This window comes from Alligator mississippiensis, chromosome 1 (assembly GCF_030867095.1).
Source record: "Alligator mississippiensis isolate rAllMis1 chromosome 1, rAllMis1, whole genome shotgun sequence".
Classification (NCBI taxonomy): domain Eukaryota; kingdom Metazoa; phylum Chordata; order Crocodylia; family Alligatoridae; genus Alligator; species Alligator mississippiensis.
The window spans coordinates 118,927,071-118,946,929 of NC_081824.1; the positions used below are offsets into that span (position 1 = coordinate 118,927,071).

Sequence of the window (19,859 nt, forward strand, 5' to 3'; positions counted from 1 at the left end):
GCATAGTTCAGTATTGATTGCACTAACTGGTTCTCGTCTCAGTGGACTCTGGTTTATAGATCTGGGCGAAATTCACCCCTGGGCAATTTGCCAACATAAAACTGACCCACCACTTAAGTCCCACATAAACCTAGTCCCTTGATGGAAATTAAGTAGAGTTCAGGTCTTCTGGTAATTGTACACTTATGGATTAAGTGTATACTTCTGACTTAGGCTGTGGACACACATTCATTTGTAACACTAGAAAATGCCCCCAGACTGGTGTACTACAAAGTCATCTCAAGGATGTGCTCTCCAGCCAGGGGGCAATAGAGGGCTGGTGGTAGCAGCCTTCCAGCATCCCAACAGGCTTCCGTGCAGCTTGCTGCAGCTGACAGGCTATCGGGAAGCTAGCCACTTATGCTCTCTTCTCACTTGGAGGGTGTGGGTGGGAAGGAGAGTGGAGAACTGTGAGATGCAAGGAGTCCAGGAGACCTCCTATAGCGCTGCATGTAACTATCTATATGTTCCATGTGGCATTGCAAGACATAGCACTACAGAGAAGTTCCTCTTTGAAAAAGGAACATTTTTAATGCAGATTTGCCTTTTTCCTCATGCTACAGATGTTGTGACTGTGAGGATGCCCAGTTTTTAAAGCTCTACAAGGGCAGTTGCAGCATTACAAATGTAGTGTGCCCATAGCTTGAGTATCTCTTTTAGGAGTTTTCATCAGAGAGGTGCATGCTGTCTAGTTTACTTCTTTTTTAATTTTAACATAGGTTTTGGAAATTTCAGGTAGGGAAAATGCTATGCTCAGACAAAACAATGTTCAGTAACCACCTAACAAACCAGCAGCATTTTGTTGCCTAAGAGAGGTGGCTTGATGCTAACAGGAAATTTAAGACTACCTTTAGTTTTACTTAATTTGGGGGTGGATATTAGTGATGGCCCTTATTGAACGAGACCATATTTCAGGAACTTTTTCTTTGTTCCACTCTATTTTTCCTTACTCTGTTACTCAAGGATTAAAAAAAAATGGTGGGGGTACAACCTCTTGTCTTTGCCACTTCTGTCTGAAACTAAGCTGGGAAAAGTGGAACTAGTTTTGGCTTTACTGCTGACTGTTTCATTGACTAAAAGGTTCAATAGCAAGGTCACCAGGCGTCATATAAGAAAGCAGGATATCAGAGTTCCAGACACTGATGTTATTAATTCTGGCTGGCACTAAAGCTGTATATGCAGTCTTGCGTTACTTCCAGACTACTAGGTCTCAAATAATCTATTTTGCATAGTCAGCATTTTTTGACCACCATCAGGAAGATTGGATATGTTCTGCCAATCTTTTATTGGCTAACAGTGGTAGTTTTCCAAATGATCTTGGCCCTAAACTTGCTACTTTCATCCATACCCTTTGCAGTTAATCGTAGCTCATATGGATTTATATATAGATTCATTTATAAAAATTAAAGGTGTCTTGTAAGTACTGTGGTTTGTAAATTATGAAGTGCTCCTTGAAATCTGTGTTATCTGATTGCAAGCCCCATTCAAGTATTAAAAAAAATATCTTTAAGCCTGTTATATCATTGGGAAGCTTAAGCCCAAATCAAATGTCCTGTTAGAGCAAGTAGGATTGGCAAAGCTGGAGATGTCTAGCCACATAGGACCAAATCCTGATTGTTCACCTAGTCAGCCATGTTTAGCCATTGCAACACTTCAGAAGTGGGCACCTGGTCCCAAGAAAGGTATCCAAACTGATAGGGTAAGGATCCCTATACTGTCTATGGGGAGTTTTGGGTGCCTCTGGTTCAGGTTTAGTCATCTAGGCACTCCCCACAGATAATGAGGAAGAGATAAATTCCTCCAAAGGGTGATAGGGGAAGCCTAGAGTTGCCTAGAAAATGCTAAGTATCAAAACTCCTATCTTTCTCTGGTGGTTAGGCACCTAACTCAAACTCCATGTTAGATGTCTCCATTCACATGAGATCCAGAATTTTGTTTATGCATTTGTATCCAATCAGTTTTTCACGCAAAGTGAAAAAGCAGTTGTAGGAGCAAGGGTGAGAATCTACTAGCTCAGCCTCAGCAGGGTATCCATAGCTTAGCCCAACCCATAACTTGGTGGTTAGGGACCTTTCCTGGGAAGTGAGAGATGTAGGTTCAAGCTCCTCATGTTTAGGAAGGCATAGAATCCAGGTCTCCCATTTCCTAGGTGAGTATTTTAATAACTAGGTTGCTGGGCAGAAGGTAGGCTACTCAGTCGGACACCTAGGTGCTCTCTTCAGCTGCTCCTCCTCTTTCCTCCAGTTGTGATTCAGACAGGGCATGGTCTTACAAGATCTAGAAGTGAGCCTAAGCAGGGCTTTCAGTTTATGAATCCCCCATGAACAAAAATGCCTAATTCAGAGCTGCTGGGAATTGCTTGTAATCTTGGAGAAAGGCAGGATTTCCCTCCCCTACTACTCTCCACACCCTTTCTTTTGGCTTACATGTGCATCCTCCAGCAAGCATACCAACTGCTGTGAATTCTGACTCCAAGTTGCCTAAGTAGAGACCTAGGATGCCAAACTTGAGCTCTTAATTACAGTGTTGAATGCACATGCTTAAATTTTATATTTCAGCATACAGCATCAACTTGATGAAGTCCCTTGTTGAATCTGAGCCATGGTTCCTAGTACCCAAAGGCCAGATACAATTTCACCTTGTAAGCAGTCCCATTCAGGAGTCTCAACATAAGCACCTACCTTGGAAGTGATCAAGATTGTCAGGCCTAGGCAATTAGGATTTCTGTACAATGAATGTGAAGAACTAAATGCCTCTCAAGGATGATTCAGGTGCTGAAGAGGGAGGCGCCTCTATTTACCCTACATGTGTGTGTCTGAACTTCAGTCCGCAGAAGCTTAAGCATCTAACTTAGAGCTGCAAGGCAGATGCTACAGTCTTCTCACTGGATCCCAAGCACCTGGAGGAAAGGCACCTACCTGACATCAGTATTAAGTTCAGTATAAAGCAAAGTACCTTTGCCACCACCACCACCGACTTCACTCTTGTACACAGCTATGAGTGTCTGTCTTTGTCTAGTAGTCTAGTTCTAGGAACATTTACCCAGGAATGGGAAACTTGGCTTCTGTCTCTTCCCCACCCTGGGTGGATTCAAACCCACGGCTCCTACTTCCTGGGAGAGTTCCCTAACTGTGAAGCTGTGAGCCATGACAGTTTTGCTACCCTCCACTCCCTTGCTGAAGTTTGCCCATTGAGCATGCAAGTGTATAAGCTGTGGGGCCAGAAGGAGAGGAAAAAAGAGGGAGCATGCCTCTGAAATCTAGCTCATGCATTTTGGGTTAGTCATTAGTTTAAAAAATAGCCTTGTAGCAGAGACTGGAATGCTCTAATTTATAGCTGTGCCACCAGCATTACACTAGTGTCACACTCCTTGCTTGGTTTCTTTCTGGTCCTATGAATCTTGCCTTTTTGGTTGCCAGTGGTCAGGTTTCATGAAGAAGGGTAGTAGGGTCCCCCAGCCATAGCCAAGTGGTAGGGGCATTCCTCAGGAATATTAGAAGCACTGGGTTCAAATCCCCTCATGATGAGGAGGGCCTATAAGTCAATTCTCCCACTTCTGGGGTGACTGCTAGTCCCTTTTGTTTTTTGTAGTTTTTTTGATAAATGGTGAGCATGAGCAACACCAACACCTCCTTTTTCATCAGCTATATTTTGTAGTGTGCTGCATGTATGCTGTCAGCATCAAACAGTTGCTGGGTGTGTTCCATCTCCACTTAAAGAATTGTAGACCTAGGCATCCCCTAAAAAAGATTAATGATGACAATAGGTTACTTCTGAGGATGTGCAGTAGCCCAAGCGTCGGACCTAAGGAGCTTTTCAGGCCAAAATGAAGATGCCTAATGGATATATACCTAAGTGGTTTTAAGGCCACTGAGTTTGGGTCAATCTTGATAGTTCTTTTGTGATGCAGCCACTTCAGTTCAACAAAACTAATTTAGTTTGGATTTATTTATTTTGGATCTGGTCCTCGTTCCTTTTCTGAAAATGGGAAACCTTTTGAAAATATTACTTCATGTTTTTTCTCAAATTGAAGACTTTATTAAACTATCACCACAGAGATGTTAGCAATTCACTTAAGTTAATCTCTAGTCTTATCTTGGTAATTAAATAGTAACAATAATAGTAAACTGCTTATTCTCTTCTTTGTTTTTTTTTTTTTCTGTGCATCCCATGTATTATATACCTATCTTATTTGGCCCGCAGTTTTTTCATGCCAAGGTCTGTCTTTGGTAGAAGCTTAGGAAATTGTTGTACTTAACTAACAAGTACTAGTGGATTTGAAGTAGTTTACATTTGACTTACCAGAGGTTCTTTTGTTTCAGGTGATCAGACTTTAAGAGTTTGGGATGTGAAAACACCAGGAGTCAAAGTAGTGATTCCAGCACACCAGGCTGAGATCTTGAGCTGTGACTGGTGCAAGTATGATGAGGTATAATGTGTTGTGCCAAATTACTGCAAACATTCCTTAATGAACTGCTGTTATTAAAGGGTAAAGGGTTTTTTTTAGTGCCACATCAGTGTCAGTTTTATTTATATGGGATAACAATCATGTACAGTGACTGGTTAGATTATTTTCAGTCCTTAACAAGAGCTCAGACCCAGAAGAGTGACTCCCAGGGATGAATGTGTAAAAATAAAAATCAGTCTTTGCTAGAAGATGTTTGCAGGGTTGACAGATTTATTTAAAACTTATATTTTACTTTCTTTTTAATTTGTACACTGGAGGCTTCCTTCCTGGCTTGCTATGAATATAACACATGTATGATTTCCCTGACTTTCTTAGCCAAACAATTTCACTTAACAGTTATCATGGCAACTTTAATATTAAGCCTGTTTAAATGTGTCTGTGGCTTTTGTTTTAAATCTTCAGAACTTGCTGGTAACCGGAGCAGTTGACTGTAGTTTGAAAGGTTGGGATTTGAGGAATGTCAGGCATCCAGTGTTCAACCTCTTTGGCCATACATATGCTGTAAGAAGAGTAAAAGTAAGTTTGTTTTATTTGCACTACCCTGTAATTTACTTTCTATTAAAGTATCAGTGGAAGCATTTTGGTATTCAAAAGCTGTTCATATGCTGAGAGTGACGGAGGCCTTGAGATCTTTTTCATGTGAAAAGATATAGAGGATAGTGGTAGGGTGGAAACAACTGTGGTTTTTCTTAGTTATTCCATTAGGTTCAGCTGGATACAGTATACTCCCTTAATCTTTTTAAAACTGTGCTGCATTATTGTTTATTGGTTGCTTCCCTCCACCCTAAAGGTGATAGCATTTGTGTGTCAGATTAGAGCTTGATGTGAATGTGTGTTTGTGCATATATTAACGTGCATAGGAGTTTTAAGTATGAAGAACATTATTATGGAGCGACAAGTGTACCCTTGGGGTAGCGTCAAAGCTAAGGCCGAGTTTTCCCTCCCGTTCTCCCTATTGGCTTCATTGTTAAATTAGAACAGGTTGTTCAATTTCTAAGTGGGCAGGAGCCTCATATTGTGCAGGCTGCATTAGTAGGGGGCCACCTTGGTGGGACCATGGGCCCCTAGGGCTGAACATCATATGCCCCTCAGCCCCTTTTGCTGCACTGTGCATGCACCCCAGCACCTCCTCCCACTATATCATGTGTTCCCCTGCTGCATCCTGAATCCTTCTGCTGCACTGTGTGTCCTCTTGCCACCACCCCCATCGCACTTCCTGTCTACCCGTTGCACCACACGTCCCAGTGCCCAAAATCACACTGCACTACACATTCCTTTGCTGTACTTCGTGCTCTCTTAGCTCCTCCCCACTGTGTACCTGGTGTGGCAGAAGGCCACCTCTGTTTCTCCCCCAAAAAGTCAATCATCATGGTGCCCTGTGACCAGTTGGGTCCCCCAAGACTCTGTCCTTGGACCCATATTGTTCAACATCTTCATTAATGATGTGAACATTGGAGTCAGAAGAGGACTGGCCAAGTTCACCGATGACACCAAACTTTGGGGGAAAGCATCCACACCAGAAGACAGGAGGGCGATCCAGGTTGACCTGGACAGGCTTAGCAAATGGGCAGATGAGAACCTGATGGTGTTTAACACTGAAAAATGCAAGGTTCTTCACCTTGGGAGGAAAAACCTGCAGCATCCTTATAGTCTCGGCAGTGCTACACTGGCTAGCACTACGAAAGAAAGAGACTTGGGGGTCATCATTGACCACAAGATGAACATGAGCCTGCAATGTGATGCTGCGGCTAGTAAAGCGACCAAAATTCTGGCTTGCATCCATAGATGCTTCTCAAGCAAATCCCGGGATGTCATTCTCTCCTTGTACTCGGCCTTGGTGAGGCCGCAGCTGGAGTACTGCGTCCAGTTTTGGGCACCACAATTCAAAAAGGATATGGAGAAGCTTGAGAGAGTCGAGAGAAGAGCCACGCACATGATCAGAGGTCAGGAAAACAGACCTTACGACAACAGGCTGAGAGCCCTGGGGCTCTTTAGCCTGGAAAAGCGCAGGCTCGGGGGCAATCTGATGGCCACCTATAAGTTTATCAGGGGTGACCACCAGTATCTGGGGGAACGTTTGTTCGCCAGATCACCCCAAGGGATGACGAGGTCGAACGGTTATAAACTATTGCAAGACTGTTTCAGGCTGGACATAAGGAAGAATTTCTTTACTGTCTGAGCCCCCAAGGTCTGGAGCAGCCAGCCATTGGAGGTGGTTCAGGCACCTACATTGAACACCTTCAGGAGTAAATTGGATGCTTATCTTGCTGGGATCCTATGACCCCAGCTGACTTCTTGCCCTTTGGGCGGGGGGCTGGACTTGATGATCTTCCGAGGTCCCTTCCAGCCCTAATGTCTGTGAAATCTATGAAAAACTCTGCTCTGTGACAATTTGTTTAGGATGGGCCCAGCAGAGGATACACACCTTACCCTATCTCTTTAGGTAACCTGAACTGGATACATTTCTGAGGGAGGGGGGAAACCTGCTCCCTCTGCCTACTTGACTGGCATCACATACCTGGGTGAGGGGCTAGGGCACCCTGGTGGGCTAGAGACTGTCAGTCTGCCTAGCAACCAGTGATGCATTTCAGATTGGTTGGCAATGCATCAGGAGGAGGGGGCAGCAGCCATGGAAAACAGAGAAAGAGAGATGGACATAGAGAGAGAGACAGAGAGACAGAGAGGAGCTGGACCATCTGAAACCTGCTCTCTCTCTCTAAACTCATGATCAAGAAACTGCCTGCCTCCAGAGGAAATCTCCACCTGCCTCTGGATGATACTTGTGAGAAAGCTACCTGAGGTCTAACTACATATATAGCTTGCAGTAACTCAGATGCGTGATCAAAGGCTACTCCAGCCACCCTGTTTGCTCTATGGGATTTCTCTGATACTACTCAACTCTGTACCCTATTCCAATCCTATTCCTTGTAACCAATAAAGTTGTCCTTTGTACCTAGCGCAGGATACTTATTGGGAATGGGTCTACATTATGCCTTGGGGTTCCCTTGGTTCAGCTGACTAAGGGAGACCGCTACTTGTGCTTCGGATTGAGGGAAGCACCCCAAGTTCTTGAACTGGGTCAAGTACCCTCGAGGGCTACTAGGTCTGTGTTTCGCAGGGGGCGCAGAGCCAGGATAAAGCCCATCCCTGGGTGGTGGCAGCTCTACCCCCAGGTTAGCGGGTGTGCTCCAGGAAGGGGGTCGGCCAGGCATGAGGTGCCACCAGGTAGCCACTCGGAGCCTGGAAGGTGGTCAGGCACAATGAGGTGGGTGGCTCAGTGCAGGAGCACCCCTTACTGGCCCGCCACACCTGGGTGCCCCCTTGTACCCACTGCAGTTTGTGCCCAAGTGCTCTGCCTCACCCTCAACTCACTGGGAAAGGCTTCTCTGCTGCACCATGCCTCCCAGATGCCCTGGGCCAAGGGCTCCTGTAGCACCACAGTCTGTGCTACACTGTCTTGCCCTGCCCAGTGGGGCAGGGAAGGGTAAGCTGGAAGGAGAAAGAGCTTAGTGCCTTCAGCTACTTCTGTAGCACTAGAAGTGTAGTGGCAGCTGAGTGAAAGCCCAAGGGCTGCAATTTAATGCCTCATGCACTGCCAGTTGGATAAACATGGTTAGAAAAAGAGCAGAGGTAGAATCTTCCTCTCCAGCTTCTGCAATTGAAGTGTATTTGGTAAGTGACTGCAGAAGTTTGAACAAGAAATAGTGGGAGATTTCTCAACCTTGTTGACCAAGGCTTAAGACTCATGGCAGCAATTGTAAGGTTAGATTAATTTAATTTTGAAGTAAAACTCAACAGGGTAGACCAGTGGTGGTCGAGAAAGTTCCCTTTCTTAAGTGCTTAAGGTTTACGAGTTACCAGTTTGGAGTGTAGAAAGACTTTTCTTCCAAGTCCTATAGTTAGGAACATTGATAGCTTTGTGTTTTCCTTTGCAGTAGGAGGCATGGTTCACCTGCTGAGATCATCTGGGCATATCACTTAAACAGTTTCCTGACATTTTAGCAGTCTTGGGCATAGGTGGCATCTATGTCTCCATGTCTCTGCTTGTCATATCTGGCTCAGTGTACTGAGGACTGAAATTGTTTGATCCAAGAGGATATGTAGATGAAATATTCCATCACCCAGGACCAAATGATATGGTAGTCTCTTCTGGCTTGAAAATCTATGAAGCTGAAGTATAACACCCAAATAGTAGAGGTAGTAAACGTTTTAAAAAGCTCATTTTGTCCTTGTTCTGTAACGGAAAAGAGCTGCCTAAACTTAGGCTTTTCTAGTTGATAAGGAAGAACATAAAAACTGTCTTACTGGGTCGTCCAAGGGTCTGTCTAACCCAGTTTTCTTTCTTTGACAGTGGCAAATAGCAAATGCTTTAGAGGAGGGGTGTCAAACATCTGACCCACAAAGTTGGAGCCTCTTGGAGAGGCTGGGAATTTGGGAGCAGGTCAAGTGGGGGCAGGCCCACTGCCAAATCCTGGTGTTTGGAAGTCCATTGAGGACCCATTTTAGCAGCAGTAGAGCAAGTGATGGCCGCATTAACTCCGCCAGCTCAAGGAGCTGGCACAGCCATGACACTGCCAGCACATCAGCTTTATAATGCAATTGTTTAACCTGACCTTTTCTAGGAATGTGAATCTTGGATGCAGACAAAAGAAAAAAGGAAAAGGCTGCAACTTGTTAGAGAACAAAGTGATAAGGAAAATATTTGCTGTAGTACAAAAAACAGTATGGAGAAGATATCATCAAAAACTTGTAGTTCTCTACAAAAAAACTGATATTGGGAGCAAGATACGAATGCAGAGAATGAAATGGGCAGGGCATACCATAAGACTAGACAAGAGAAGGCATGAAAGGCAGATTTTTGGAAGTTGAGGTAGAAGGTATTGGACCTCAAAGTACACCAAGGCAACGATGGGAAGATAATGTAAAAACTGATCTGGAAGGGATAGGTGAAGATGCAACAAGGTGGAAGGAAATAGTGCAAGATAGGAGGAGACAGAAGGCTATAGTTAAGGCAGTTATAGGTCCTTGAGACCTGTGAGATAAAAGATCCTCAGCTCTGACCAGGTCTTCTTGGTTCATCAGGAGGTACGTGACCAAGGCAGGAGGGCCATGCTAGAAATGTAGCATCTGCTTGTCCTGCCCTTCAAGCCTCTGTATCTTTCCATTCACGCTCCTGAGGTCCACAGAAAAGGAGCTTTGTGGGATTAGGTGGAATTCATGATGGGCCCTTCCTTTCTTGTGACCCTTCTGATGTCCTCAGAATGAGAGCTTCCAGGGCTCTCTGGGAATTCTTTTCAGCCCATCTTGAAAGCCTTTGGAGATTCATTAGCGGCTACTTCTAAGTTTTCATTAACGTCAGTAGGTTTTAATTTTTTAAGATCTGTATTTCAGCTTTGTCAGAAGGCTGGTTAGCCGATTTTTAGCTTGTTTTCATTGCCCCTCTTTTCCTCTCTTGTTGGTCTCAGAGCTCACGAAGGAAGGGGTGGGGAGAACTCATGGAGAGGAACTCATGGGAAAGTTGTATCGGTAACTGGGCATCCCTGTATGGGGCTGGGTGATAGTTGTGTTGTGTGAATATCCTCTGACATTGACCTGCCTTGTTTTGGATTGTGCCCCAGTTGTGCAGATGTGGCAAAGCTGACTGAAAGGAAGCCCCAGTCCTCACTGACCACTTATTTGCTGCAGAAAGGGAGCCCTGAACTTGGAGCACATCTGTAGATCTTTTTTTTTTTTTTTTTTTTTGAGAATCTGGGGAGGTCTGATACCTCATGATGCTCATTCAGCTGTAGGTAAGGTAGTAGTTAGGATGGGTGTTGGGGTTAGCAGACCAGGGGGACTTACTACTTCTTCCTTCCTCATTTTCTGTTATTGGGTCTCCTTTCTGATAGATCTAAGCTCATATAAAAAAGAGAAAGTCCTATGTGAAGAATGTGTAAGGTTAGGTTACGCTAGTGCACATATCAATGACTCGTTTATGTTGTCTTTCAAGAAAGTTAGCATTCAAATAGGTAAAAAATCTAGGAAATTGTTCAAGTGCCAGAGTTGAGATAAGCAATTTCTACCCTGTTGCTTTCCTCTTTGGTGCAGATCTTGAGTGTGCTAACTGTGTAGTCCCTGGTAGAATTTATCCCATAATATGCCCTGCATTGTGGGGTGAAAAATATGAGACTCTTGTATAGCTGTCACTTTTCAGATTTCATTCTGATTTTAATAACAGAATTTCAGGCAAAGTGTGGACTGGATGCCAAAAAAATATATTGTGTGCATCCTCTGCAGTATGACACGTTTTGGAATGTCTTTATGTGTAAAAACAACATGGTCACGTAACACAGTTAAAACGTTTTTCTACACTGAGAAGGCATTCGGGTTTCAGTCCAAAGTAGTCTTAAAGTGTCATTCTACATGACTACTCCAAAAGCAAAACAACATAAACCCAGTGCAATCTTAGTTTATAGTAATCCTGGTAGGCACAGCTAGAATAAATACAATGCAACCAGGATCATTTAGCTGCTTTTACATTGTTTAAGGTATCATGCTAAGGTTGCTCAGTTAAACAACTCATTTTTTGGAATGTGAATGTGGTACTTATTATAGCAGTCTGAAAATATAAGGTTTTTTATTTCTACAAGTCCTGTACATATGTTTCTAATGTATTTTGCTTTTTATTTCTTTCAGTTTTCACCATTTCATTCAACTTTATTGGCCTCCTGCTCCTATGATTTTACTGTGAGGTAAGTTGGCTTTTTTGCATACAAATATGAGAAGAATTCTTTTATAATTGTGGTTCATATGCAAGAGACTGTGTATATTTGTTATGCTAATAGAAATATGTTTTAAACCAGATACACTCAAGTATTTGCTGCTTAAAGTTGTTACTGCAGACTTTCCATTTTCATGAGCCAGCTATAAATACACGGATTCTTTGCTGTGTAAATGTTAACTCAGTGGCCCTTTCTGAATGATATCTGCCCTGGCAGATGCTGCTCGTGAACCTTTTCCCACCATTCTGAAGATTTTTTTATCCATTTGTGAAAATGAGGGTTTTATAATAAGAAGGTAGCAGAGACTGATTTATTGAATGTTTTTGAGTAATTTATCCTACCTTTTGTATCTTATTTATATTGAATGCGTTTGGAAAGGAATTCCCACCCCCTCCTTTCTTTGAGGGAGTTCAGTCTTGCATACACTCTCTCTTTTTCTTCTCAGAAAACATCAACATTTTTTCAGACAACACAGGGATTTCTCGATTTTTAAGCTTAATCTGTTACGTTGTACATGACAGTAGCACTTCTGTAATTGTAACTTGGCTAATCAGTAGCCCTGATGCAACTAGCAATGATTTTATTAGCAATACAGAGCGAGCCCATATTAAGACTTTTTTTCTACGTAAGATATAGCCTCATAAATTAATTTATTGTAAAGTAACTTCATAAAGACTTAAATCAATTAATCAGCAGGGTAGTTGGAGCTCTGTTTTTAATTTTTATGCTCTAAAATGGATTGAATACACAAAATGCCAAGTTTCTTGGGGCTAGCTCTCTCCTCTCCCCACTCCACAGATGACAGTAAGGCCTACTGTTCCCTTTATCAAAAACCCCCCAAACTTAGCTATTTTTAGTTAGATTGCAAGCTCTTTGCAGCATGGATTTTCAGGATGCTTTAGCACAATGGAGTTGCAGTTCCTGAGGAAGCTTCTTGGGATGACTGCAAGGGGAATAATAAATAACTTATATTCATTAGTTTTGTTTTGAAATAATAATAACTGACCACTGCCAAATCATTCCCTTTTAAATGTTTGTGTTTCCAGTCTTGGTGTAATATTTTTCAGCAGTAGTCCTTAAATAAAAATACTAGTATTTATACCTCACTGACTTGTACCAGGGGTGCTCAACCCCTGGCCTGTGGTCCAGGTCCAGTCTGCAGCCCCATGTCATCCAGCCCACAGAGCTCTTCATGGGTCTGGAAATGTGGTGGCAGGGAAGCAGTGGCACTGTTCCCCTGTTGCCAAATTCCCAGACTCATGAGAAACCCTAGATAGAGCCCCAAATTCCAGCATGCAGGGCCAGACAAGGGTGGCACTGGGCCCCACAGTGTAATCTCAATGTTGGGGACAGGGAGGTAGCAGTGCTGGGCCACTGGGTCACATGGAGGGAGGGAGGGGATAACATCAAGTCCCAGGGCCCAATCCTAGCTTGCAGGGGCATGGGAGGTAGCAGTGCCAGGCCCCTGGGGTCCAATCCTGGTGCACAGTGCAGGGCCCCACTTAGCTTGCAGACCAGCCCCATGCCACTCCTGTGGTCCGTAGGACCAAAAGGTTGGGCCACTGCCATTTATACTATAGCATCATATAAGATTGCATCAGTAAGCTGAAGTGTTCAAACTATCAGAGAAATGCAGTATGGACTGGAAACACTTTGCAGCTAGATTGTGCTGGTATGCCTAGAATGCTAGTTTTGTGTATTTTTGTTTTGTTTTCGTTTTAATACTTTTGAAATAGTTAATATATATTAAAGGTTAATGTGTTCAATATTTAGCAAGTAAACTACATGCATTTTGATATCTCTGATTCATTCTATCTAGAGAAATTAATGTTTGGGGGAAAGAAGGAAAATATATACTGTTGAGAATATCAGGGCAGTGGAAGCAGTTATATGAACTTATATATCAAAATAGTTTCAAGGCAGTAAGAAGAGAGGAAAGTGAGAGGATAAAGAAAAAGGTAAAGCCTAAGCTAGAGCCAAGTCAATAAACTGAAAAGGTACATTGTTTCATAGATTCATAGATTTCATAGACATTAGGGCTGGAAGGGACCTCGGAAGATCATTGAGTCCAGCCCCCTGCCCGAGGGGCAGGAAGTCTGCTGGGGTCATAGGATCCCAGCAAGATAAGCATCCAAATTTCTCTTGAAGGTGTTCAAAGTAGGTGCTTGAACCACCTCCAGTGGCAGGCTATTCCAGACCTTGGGGCTCGGATAGTAAAGAAGTTCTTCCTTATGTCCAGCCTGAAACGGTCTTGCGGTAGTTTATAACCATTTGACTTTGTCATCCCTTGGGGCGCTCTGGTGAACACACATTCCCCCAGATACTGGTGGTCACCCTTGATAAACTTATAGATGGCCGCCAGATCACCCCTGAGCCTGTGCTTTTCCAGGCTAAAGAGCCCCAGGGCTCTCAGCCTGTTGTCATAAGGTCTGTTTTCCTGACCTCTGATCATGTGCGTGGCTCTTCTCTCGACTCTTTCAAGCTTCTCCATGTCCTTTTTGAATTGTGGTGCCCAAAACTGGATGCAGTACTCCAGCTGCGGCCTCACCAAGGCCGAGTACAGGGGGAGAATGATGTCCTGGGATTTGCTTGAGAAGCATCTATGGATACATAAAGATACTTTTATAAGCCTCTCACAGAAAAGCACCATGAAAAAAGAAATTTCATTTGACCATGAAAAAAGAAATAGATGTAAAAATGTGAAAATTTATATTGGACTCTATGAAGAGGTATGTTTTACCTAGCTTAACCAAAAGACTGTTGAAGAAAAGAGGCTCTTAACACAAAAAATACAACAGTTTTATTTTTTGAATAACATTTTTGAACGAGAGGGGAGAAAAAAATAAGGTACAGGACTCTACCTCTGGGTTCAATCATATGAATTCAGACCGTTTTGCCATTCATTAGAAGTCTAATGAATGAAGCTAGTTGACCATCTCTGTCCATTTTTTAGTGGATAGGTGCTTACGTTGCATTTGGAATCAACAAGCTATGCTTGTTGGGAGTATCCGCAGAAGGGAAAGGCTAGGCTTGCTGTTCTAGTACATGGTTCCTAAAGAAAACAGCTGGAGGATAACACACTCCTGATGCCAGTAGAATACCTGTTCTCTCTTTTCGGATTCCAAACTCCTGTATGGGAATACAGGATCTTTCACCAGTTTCAAATGGACTTTGTGCAAAAAACCCAAACCTCTTCACCATTGCAGTAGTGTCATAAAAAAGTCTCTGTGGACATTTATTTGCAAAAATATTTCTCCATCTTATCTTGTTACACAAAAAACAATCATCTAAAAGTTTTAAGCTTGTATGCTGTCTTCATTTTATGGTTCCAATAATCTAATGTACGAAGGCTGAAAATTTGATATACCTTGACATTGTTAAGCTATAACTGGAGGAGAATTCCTTTAAACTAGCATTTATTACAAATGCTAGGATGATTTTTTTTAAATTTCCAAAAAAAATAAGTGCCTATCTTCAGGCGATAGATCTAAAATGAATTCAGGTATCATAAGTAAAAAAAAAATAAAAAAAAAAAAAAAAAAAAAAAAAAAAAATGTAAGTATAGACAAACATTTTATGGTTCAGAAAATAACATGAAAATAAAATTAAGTGTCTTTAGAGAAGTACACTGAAAAAGCTCTGATAGATTGCTTCATACTTGCAAAGAACATTAGTATAAAGAAGAGTAAGGTATACAATTTAGCCAAGTTTACAGCCTGTTGTTAGGGCTGCCAGTTGTAGCTCCATAGTTGAACTTGAATTGAGTTTGTTATTTGAAAGTAGGGATTCTGCTACTTTTTGTGCAAGAAAAATACAGTATATCCTCCCCAAATTTATATCATGTAATGTCTGAATGGACTGAGAATTTCTGATAAAGATTCATTCAAAACTGGATCTTCTAAGAATTCCACTATCCTCAGACTTTTTTCTCTACTAATGGTCATGATAACAGAATAGTGAAGACCTGCCATATAGCTGAAATCCCCAAAACTGTATGCATAAGCTTCTAAAGAAGCTGAAGAATAATCTTCAGGGAATTCTATGAATAACTGTCCTCTTTCAAAATGTCTGTTTCTATTTCTTTAACTGCATCTGAGACTACAAGTTGCCCTTAGCAAAGATGACCACTGTCTCCCTATTCACATGCTCCTCTCACTGTACTGTTTACCTTCTGACAGCACAAATGGTCTTCATCTTAGGATAGGAGTGTCAAAGACATGGTCCACAGGTGGAATCTGACTCGAGGAGCTGTGTCATCTGGCCTGCGGGGCTCCTCATGGGTCTGGAAATTTGGTGGAGGGGGTAGGCAGTGAGCAGTGGCACCTTCAGAAATTAGAGCTGCAGCAATCACCTCTGTCACCACTTGTTCTCTTGCTAAATTTCTGGACTGGTGGGCAGCCCTACAGATCCAACGTGCAGCAGAGAACCATGTCATCTGCTCTGCAGGGCTGCCCACAGATGAGAAATTTGGTGGCAGGAGAAGTATTAGCTGCTGTGGCTCTGGGAGCCATGACAATTAACAGTGCTGCAACTAAATTTCTAGCTTCAGGGGCAGCCCCAGGGGCCAGATAAGAGGGCTTCACACTCTGGATTCAGCCCTACAGGTCAGCCCTGTGGCATTCTTCAGACCCATGAGTTTGATACCCCTTTCTTAGGGCATTCTACCTTCACACCTCTTGGAAAGTATGGAGGACAGTGGGTGTCTTGAACTTCGAGAGCTGCCTGTAGTCTCAGGTCTGTGGAGCATATGGTAGATGGCAGCCATTGTGAAAAAGTACAGTTCTTTGAAGAAAAAGATATTATGCACTGGCCTATGCTGACAAAATATTGATTATGACAAATAACTCCCCACATTAATACTAAATATTCATTTTTAGACACTGTTGACTGCACAACTGATTAAGGCCAATGGCTCCATATTTTCAAATAATGAAAAATACCACATTGCAACATTTTTTCATGATTCTTTCATGTTCATATATAACGTTTTTAATGAAAAAGATATAACTAGACAAAACTGTTAGAACTACTCTCAAACCCTATTTCTATTTTATCAATAATTTAAAGTAAAATATATTGCAGGATTACTATAGCGGTCTCCAAAATAAGTATTACAAACCCAAATTAAGGTTAAATTTAAGGTTAAATGGTAAGGTTAAATTTAAAAGAAATAAAAAATATTAAGGTATGAAAAGGTACAATTTAGGGCACTCAAATTAACTTTAATTTGTCCTGTGAGTGGCAAAAAATAGCCTCTGTCTTTTAAAGTCATTTTAATCTAATCATCTAATCTAGGGGTCAAAATATTAAGTGCATCTTATAATGAGGTTTCTATTGTATGATGTCACTGCTGAGCAGAGAGAGGTATGTGAGACTCTGAAATCGTTATGTTCCCTCCCTTCAATTTTTGCTTAGGTTTATTTTTGGTAAGTTTAACTGAATTTCCTGCATCTATAATATAATTTATGTTTGTATGTGAATACAAGAGCTCTTATTCTCATTTATTTTCAGTCATCTTCTTTAAGTTCTTAATGCAGTTTTTTTTTATCTAAGAATAATAATACAATCGTTATTCTTTTGGAATATACAACAAATGCAAAAAACTGTGTTAATACAAAATTCTGGATGGAATATTAAATCCACATAAATTTGAAAATTCAGGCTGTCCACAAAATGCCTAACTCATGGCTTCTCTTAAGGCAGAACAGTTTATATCAGATAGTTTTTTGCAACCTTTTTTAGACTCAAGGCACCCATCAGAAAATGCCAGTTCTTTGCTTCCACTTGTTTCTTGAGTACAGAAAAATAATAGAACAATTCTTCTGTTGCAGAGAACTCAGAAAGACCACAGTGGGTTATCTTGTTTTTGACACTGTGGATTCATATATAAAATCTCTGGGTTTATGCTGTGAGTTGTGTAGATGTTTGCACATATAATAATGCTAATGCTGCATGAAAGCATCTCATGTTGCCCTAGGGTCCATGGCATCCTTGGTGAGAATCACTAAAAAAGATTTAAAATGCATTTGTATATTGGGAGAGATTTATGGTTGCTCTGGGAGCTGCGACTCTAGTTTTTGTGACTTTTTTCTGTGCTTAAAATCTGCCATAGATGTTGTGGCATTACATCACTTTTGATACTGCAGAGATTTAAGCAGAAACATACTGCCACCTTATTTGTAGTTTTACAGGAAATGTTTTTTGTCTTCTCAAGTGTTCAGCACATAGGGTTATTACATACTTCTTGTGATCTTTTAATCTTTTTTAGTTATCTTTTTTGCCAAATGAATAGCAGTTAAAGTGATTTATTTTAATTGCTTTAAATGTATTGCCTGTGGTTACCTATATAAGTATTTAAATTCAGGAATACTAAAAGAAAAGGTTTGTCTAATGTTTGTGTGTGTGCAGCAATTCTTCAAGAGTACCTGATATCCCTGATTGTCGTTATGATTTCTTATGCTTCTATGCTGACAGCTTGAATAACCCTGTTGATTGATAATTCTGATCGTTACTTTAAAAAAGTATTGTATTTCATACCTTATCAGGTAAGAAGATTAGAGATCACTGGACCATTTCCTTGAGACCTGCTAAGCCTGAAATCTGGGGGAGGGCAGGGTGGGGAAGGTGTTGGTTTTTGCGGGTTCTGTTCTTTTAATTTTACACAGTTTGTCACTACACTGAAATTTAGGTACAGTAAAAGAAAGCAGGACTCTCCAGTATACCTTTTTTCCAAACAGCTTGGGTCACAGGTTAGAGCAATGGTGCTAAACGATAAAAGATGGGTTTGCAATGATAAAAAATGGGGATTGCTGAGACCATTGCAGATTTTCTCTTTTAAAGGAGAAAAAAACAGGAAATGATCGGTTCCCCTTGCAGGCTGGCAGAGTTCCAGTCTGCAAGGGGCTACTTGGCCTGGGGGGAGCAGGAGGAGGGCAATCAGGCAGGGAACACCATGTGCATGTGGGTGCACACATGCATGTGGCAGCAAGGCAGTGTGGAGAGCAGCTTCTGCAGCTCCCTCCAGGTAAGTCTGTGTGGGGGGAGGGCAGATTGAGGCCACTGCAGTGAGGGAGGGAGGAAATGGGGCAAGGCTAGGGCTGGGGGTGCTGCCCAGCCAGGCTGGTGCATAGGCCTGGGGCAGAAATGCAGGGCCCGGCTGGGGGAGCAGGATGGAGCAACGAGTGGCTTGTCCAGGGGACAGCAGGGGGGCTGACTACCTGCCACTGTGCACACTCGTAGGGAAGGAGGCCTGAGGGGTCATGTGCCCCCTAGATTTGTGTGCGAGGTGGGAGTGGATGTGAGATGTCCACTGACGGCTTGGGGCTCCCCACCCTGCTGCCTCTCCCTTGGTCATCCATGGCAGAGTGGGGCAGGGAGGCTTGGTGCTGCTGCCAGGAGTTCCACACTAGCTGCGCTGCTGTAATGAGACGCCCCCTGACTGCCTGGCAGCAGCAGGGGCGTGACTCCATACTGCCACTGCTGCCAGGCAGACAGGGGGCACTTTGCCATTGTGGTGTGGCTGGCACGGGGCTCCTGGCAGTGGCACCAAGCTTCCCTGCCGTCCTGCGTTGGGTCTGCCTGAGGAGAGGGCAGCAGGGTAGGGAGCCCTGAGCCCACAGCGGGCAGCCCACATCCTCCCCCTCCATGGGCTCTGTTCTGGTTGTGCCACCCATGGGGAAAGGCAGGGAAGGAGAGTCGAGGTCCGAGCTCTGCTCTGGCCGCAGCACCAGGTGGCAGCTGAGGCTTGGGCACTGCTGGGGGAGCAATGGGCTGTGGGTGGGGAGTGAGGAGCACCTGTGGGTGGGGGACTGCAGGTTGGGAGCGAGGGGCTGTGCTGAGGATAGGGGGTCATAAATGGGGTCATGCTGAGGAAAAGGTTTCTGATTTCTTTTTAAAATTTTGCTTGTCCTTTTTTATCCTAGGTTAGAAGGTAACTTTAGGACAGGGGTGGCAAATTTGTAGTATTAATGCTACAAGTGGCATGGGCAGCCTCTGTGTATGGCACGTAGCAGGTCAGGGAGGGGACAGGTCGCATAGCTGCAGGTAGGACAGGGAGCAGAAAACCAAGTAGCAAATTGGACAGGAAGTAGAGGGCAGTAAGCAGAAATCAGAGCAGTGTATTGGAAAAGGAGTTGGAGTAGTTCTTGGGAAGGGTGTGCAGCTAATTTGTGGCATATCTACCAAAAAGGTTGGCCCCCCACTGCTTTAGGCAATACCTGTAATGTCAACTGCAAATACCTGTAAGGTTGCAATGTTGCTATACAATTCGTAATGACAAGTCTAGTTAGAGGTCTATTATAGCTTCAGTAAAACATCACTTACATTATAGATATTTACTCATGAAACCCTTTTCCATTTTTCTACCCATAATTGTCATTCCCTTGCTTTGATACATTGAGTGGTAGCACTTCTCCAGTACTGTACCCCTTTCAGTGTTTGGTACTAAGATGCTGCAAGTGTAAGTGAAATAAGATCCAGAGGCATAACCTTCTAGCCTGCTGCTTCAACATTCTTTCTCATATAAATTGCTTAATTTTCTTTATATCTAAAGTGTGTTTCTGGACAGAATACTGCAGAGTACACAGGAGGAT

At 42.8% G+C, this 19,859-nt stretch overlaps 1 protein-coding gene across 1 annotated transcript in view; it reads left to right on the forward strand.

Annotated features, from left to right (window-relative positions):
- The window catches only part of PEX7 (peroxisomal biogenesis factor 7), an 80,842-nt gene that overhangs the window by 27,960 nt on the left and 33,023 nt on the right, over positions 1-19,859 (forward strand). The window contains exons 6-8 of the mRNA XM_006267398.4: positions 4,362-4,468; positions 4,910-5,023; positions 11,183-11,238. Of these exons, the coding sequence (XP_006267460.1) occupies positions 4,362-4,468; positions 4,910-5,023; positions 11,183-11,238 (277 nt within the window). The remainder of the gene's footprint in view (positions 1-4,361; positions 4,469-4,909; positions 5,024-11,182; positions 11,239-19,859) is intronic.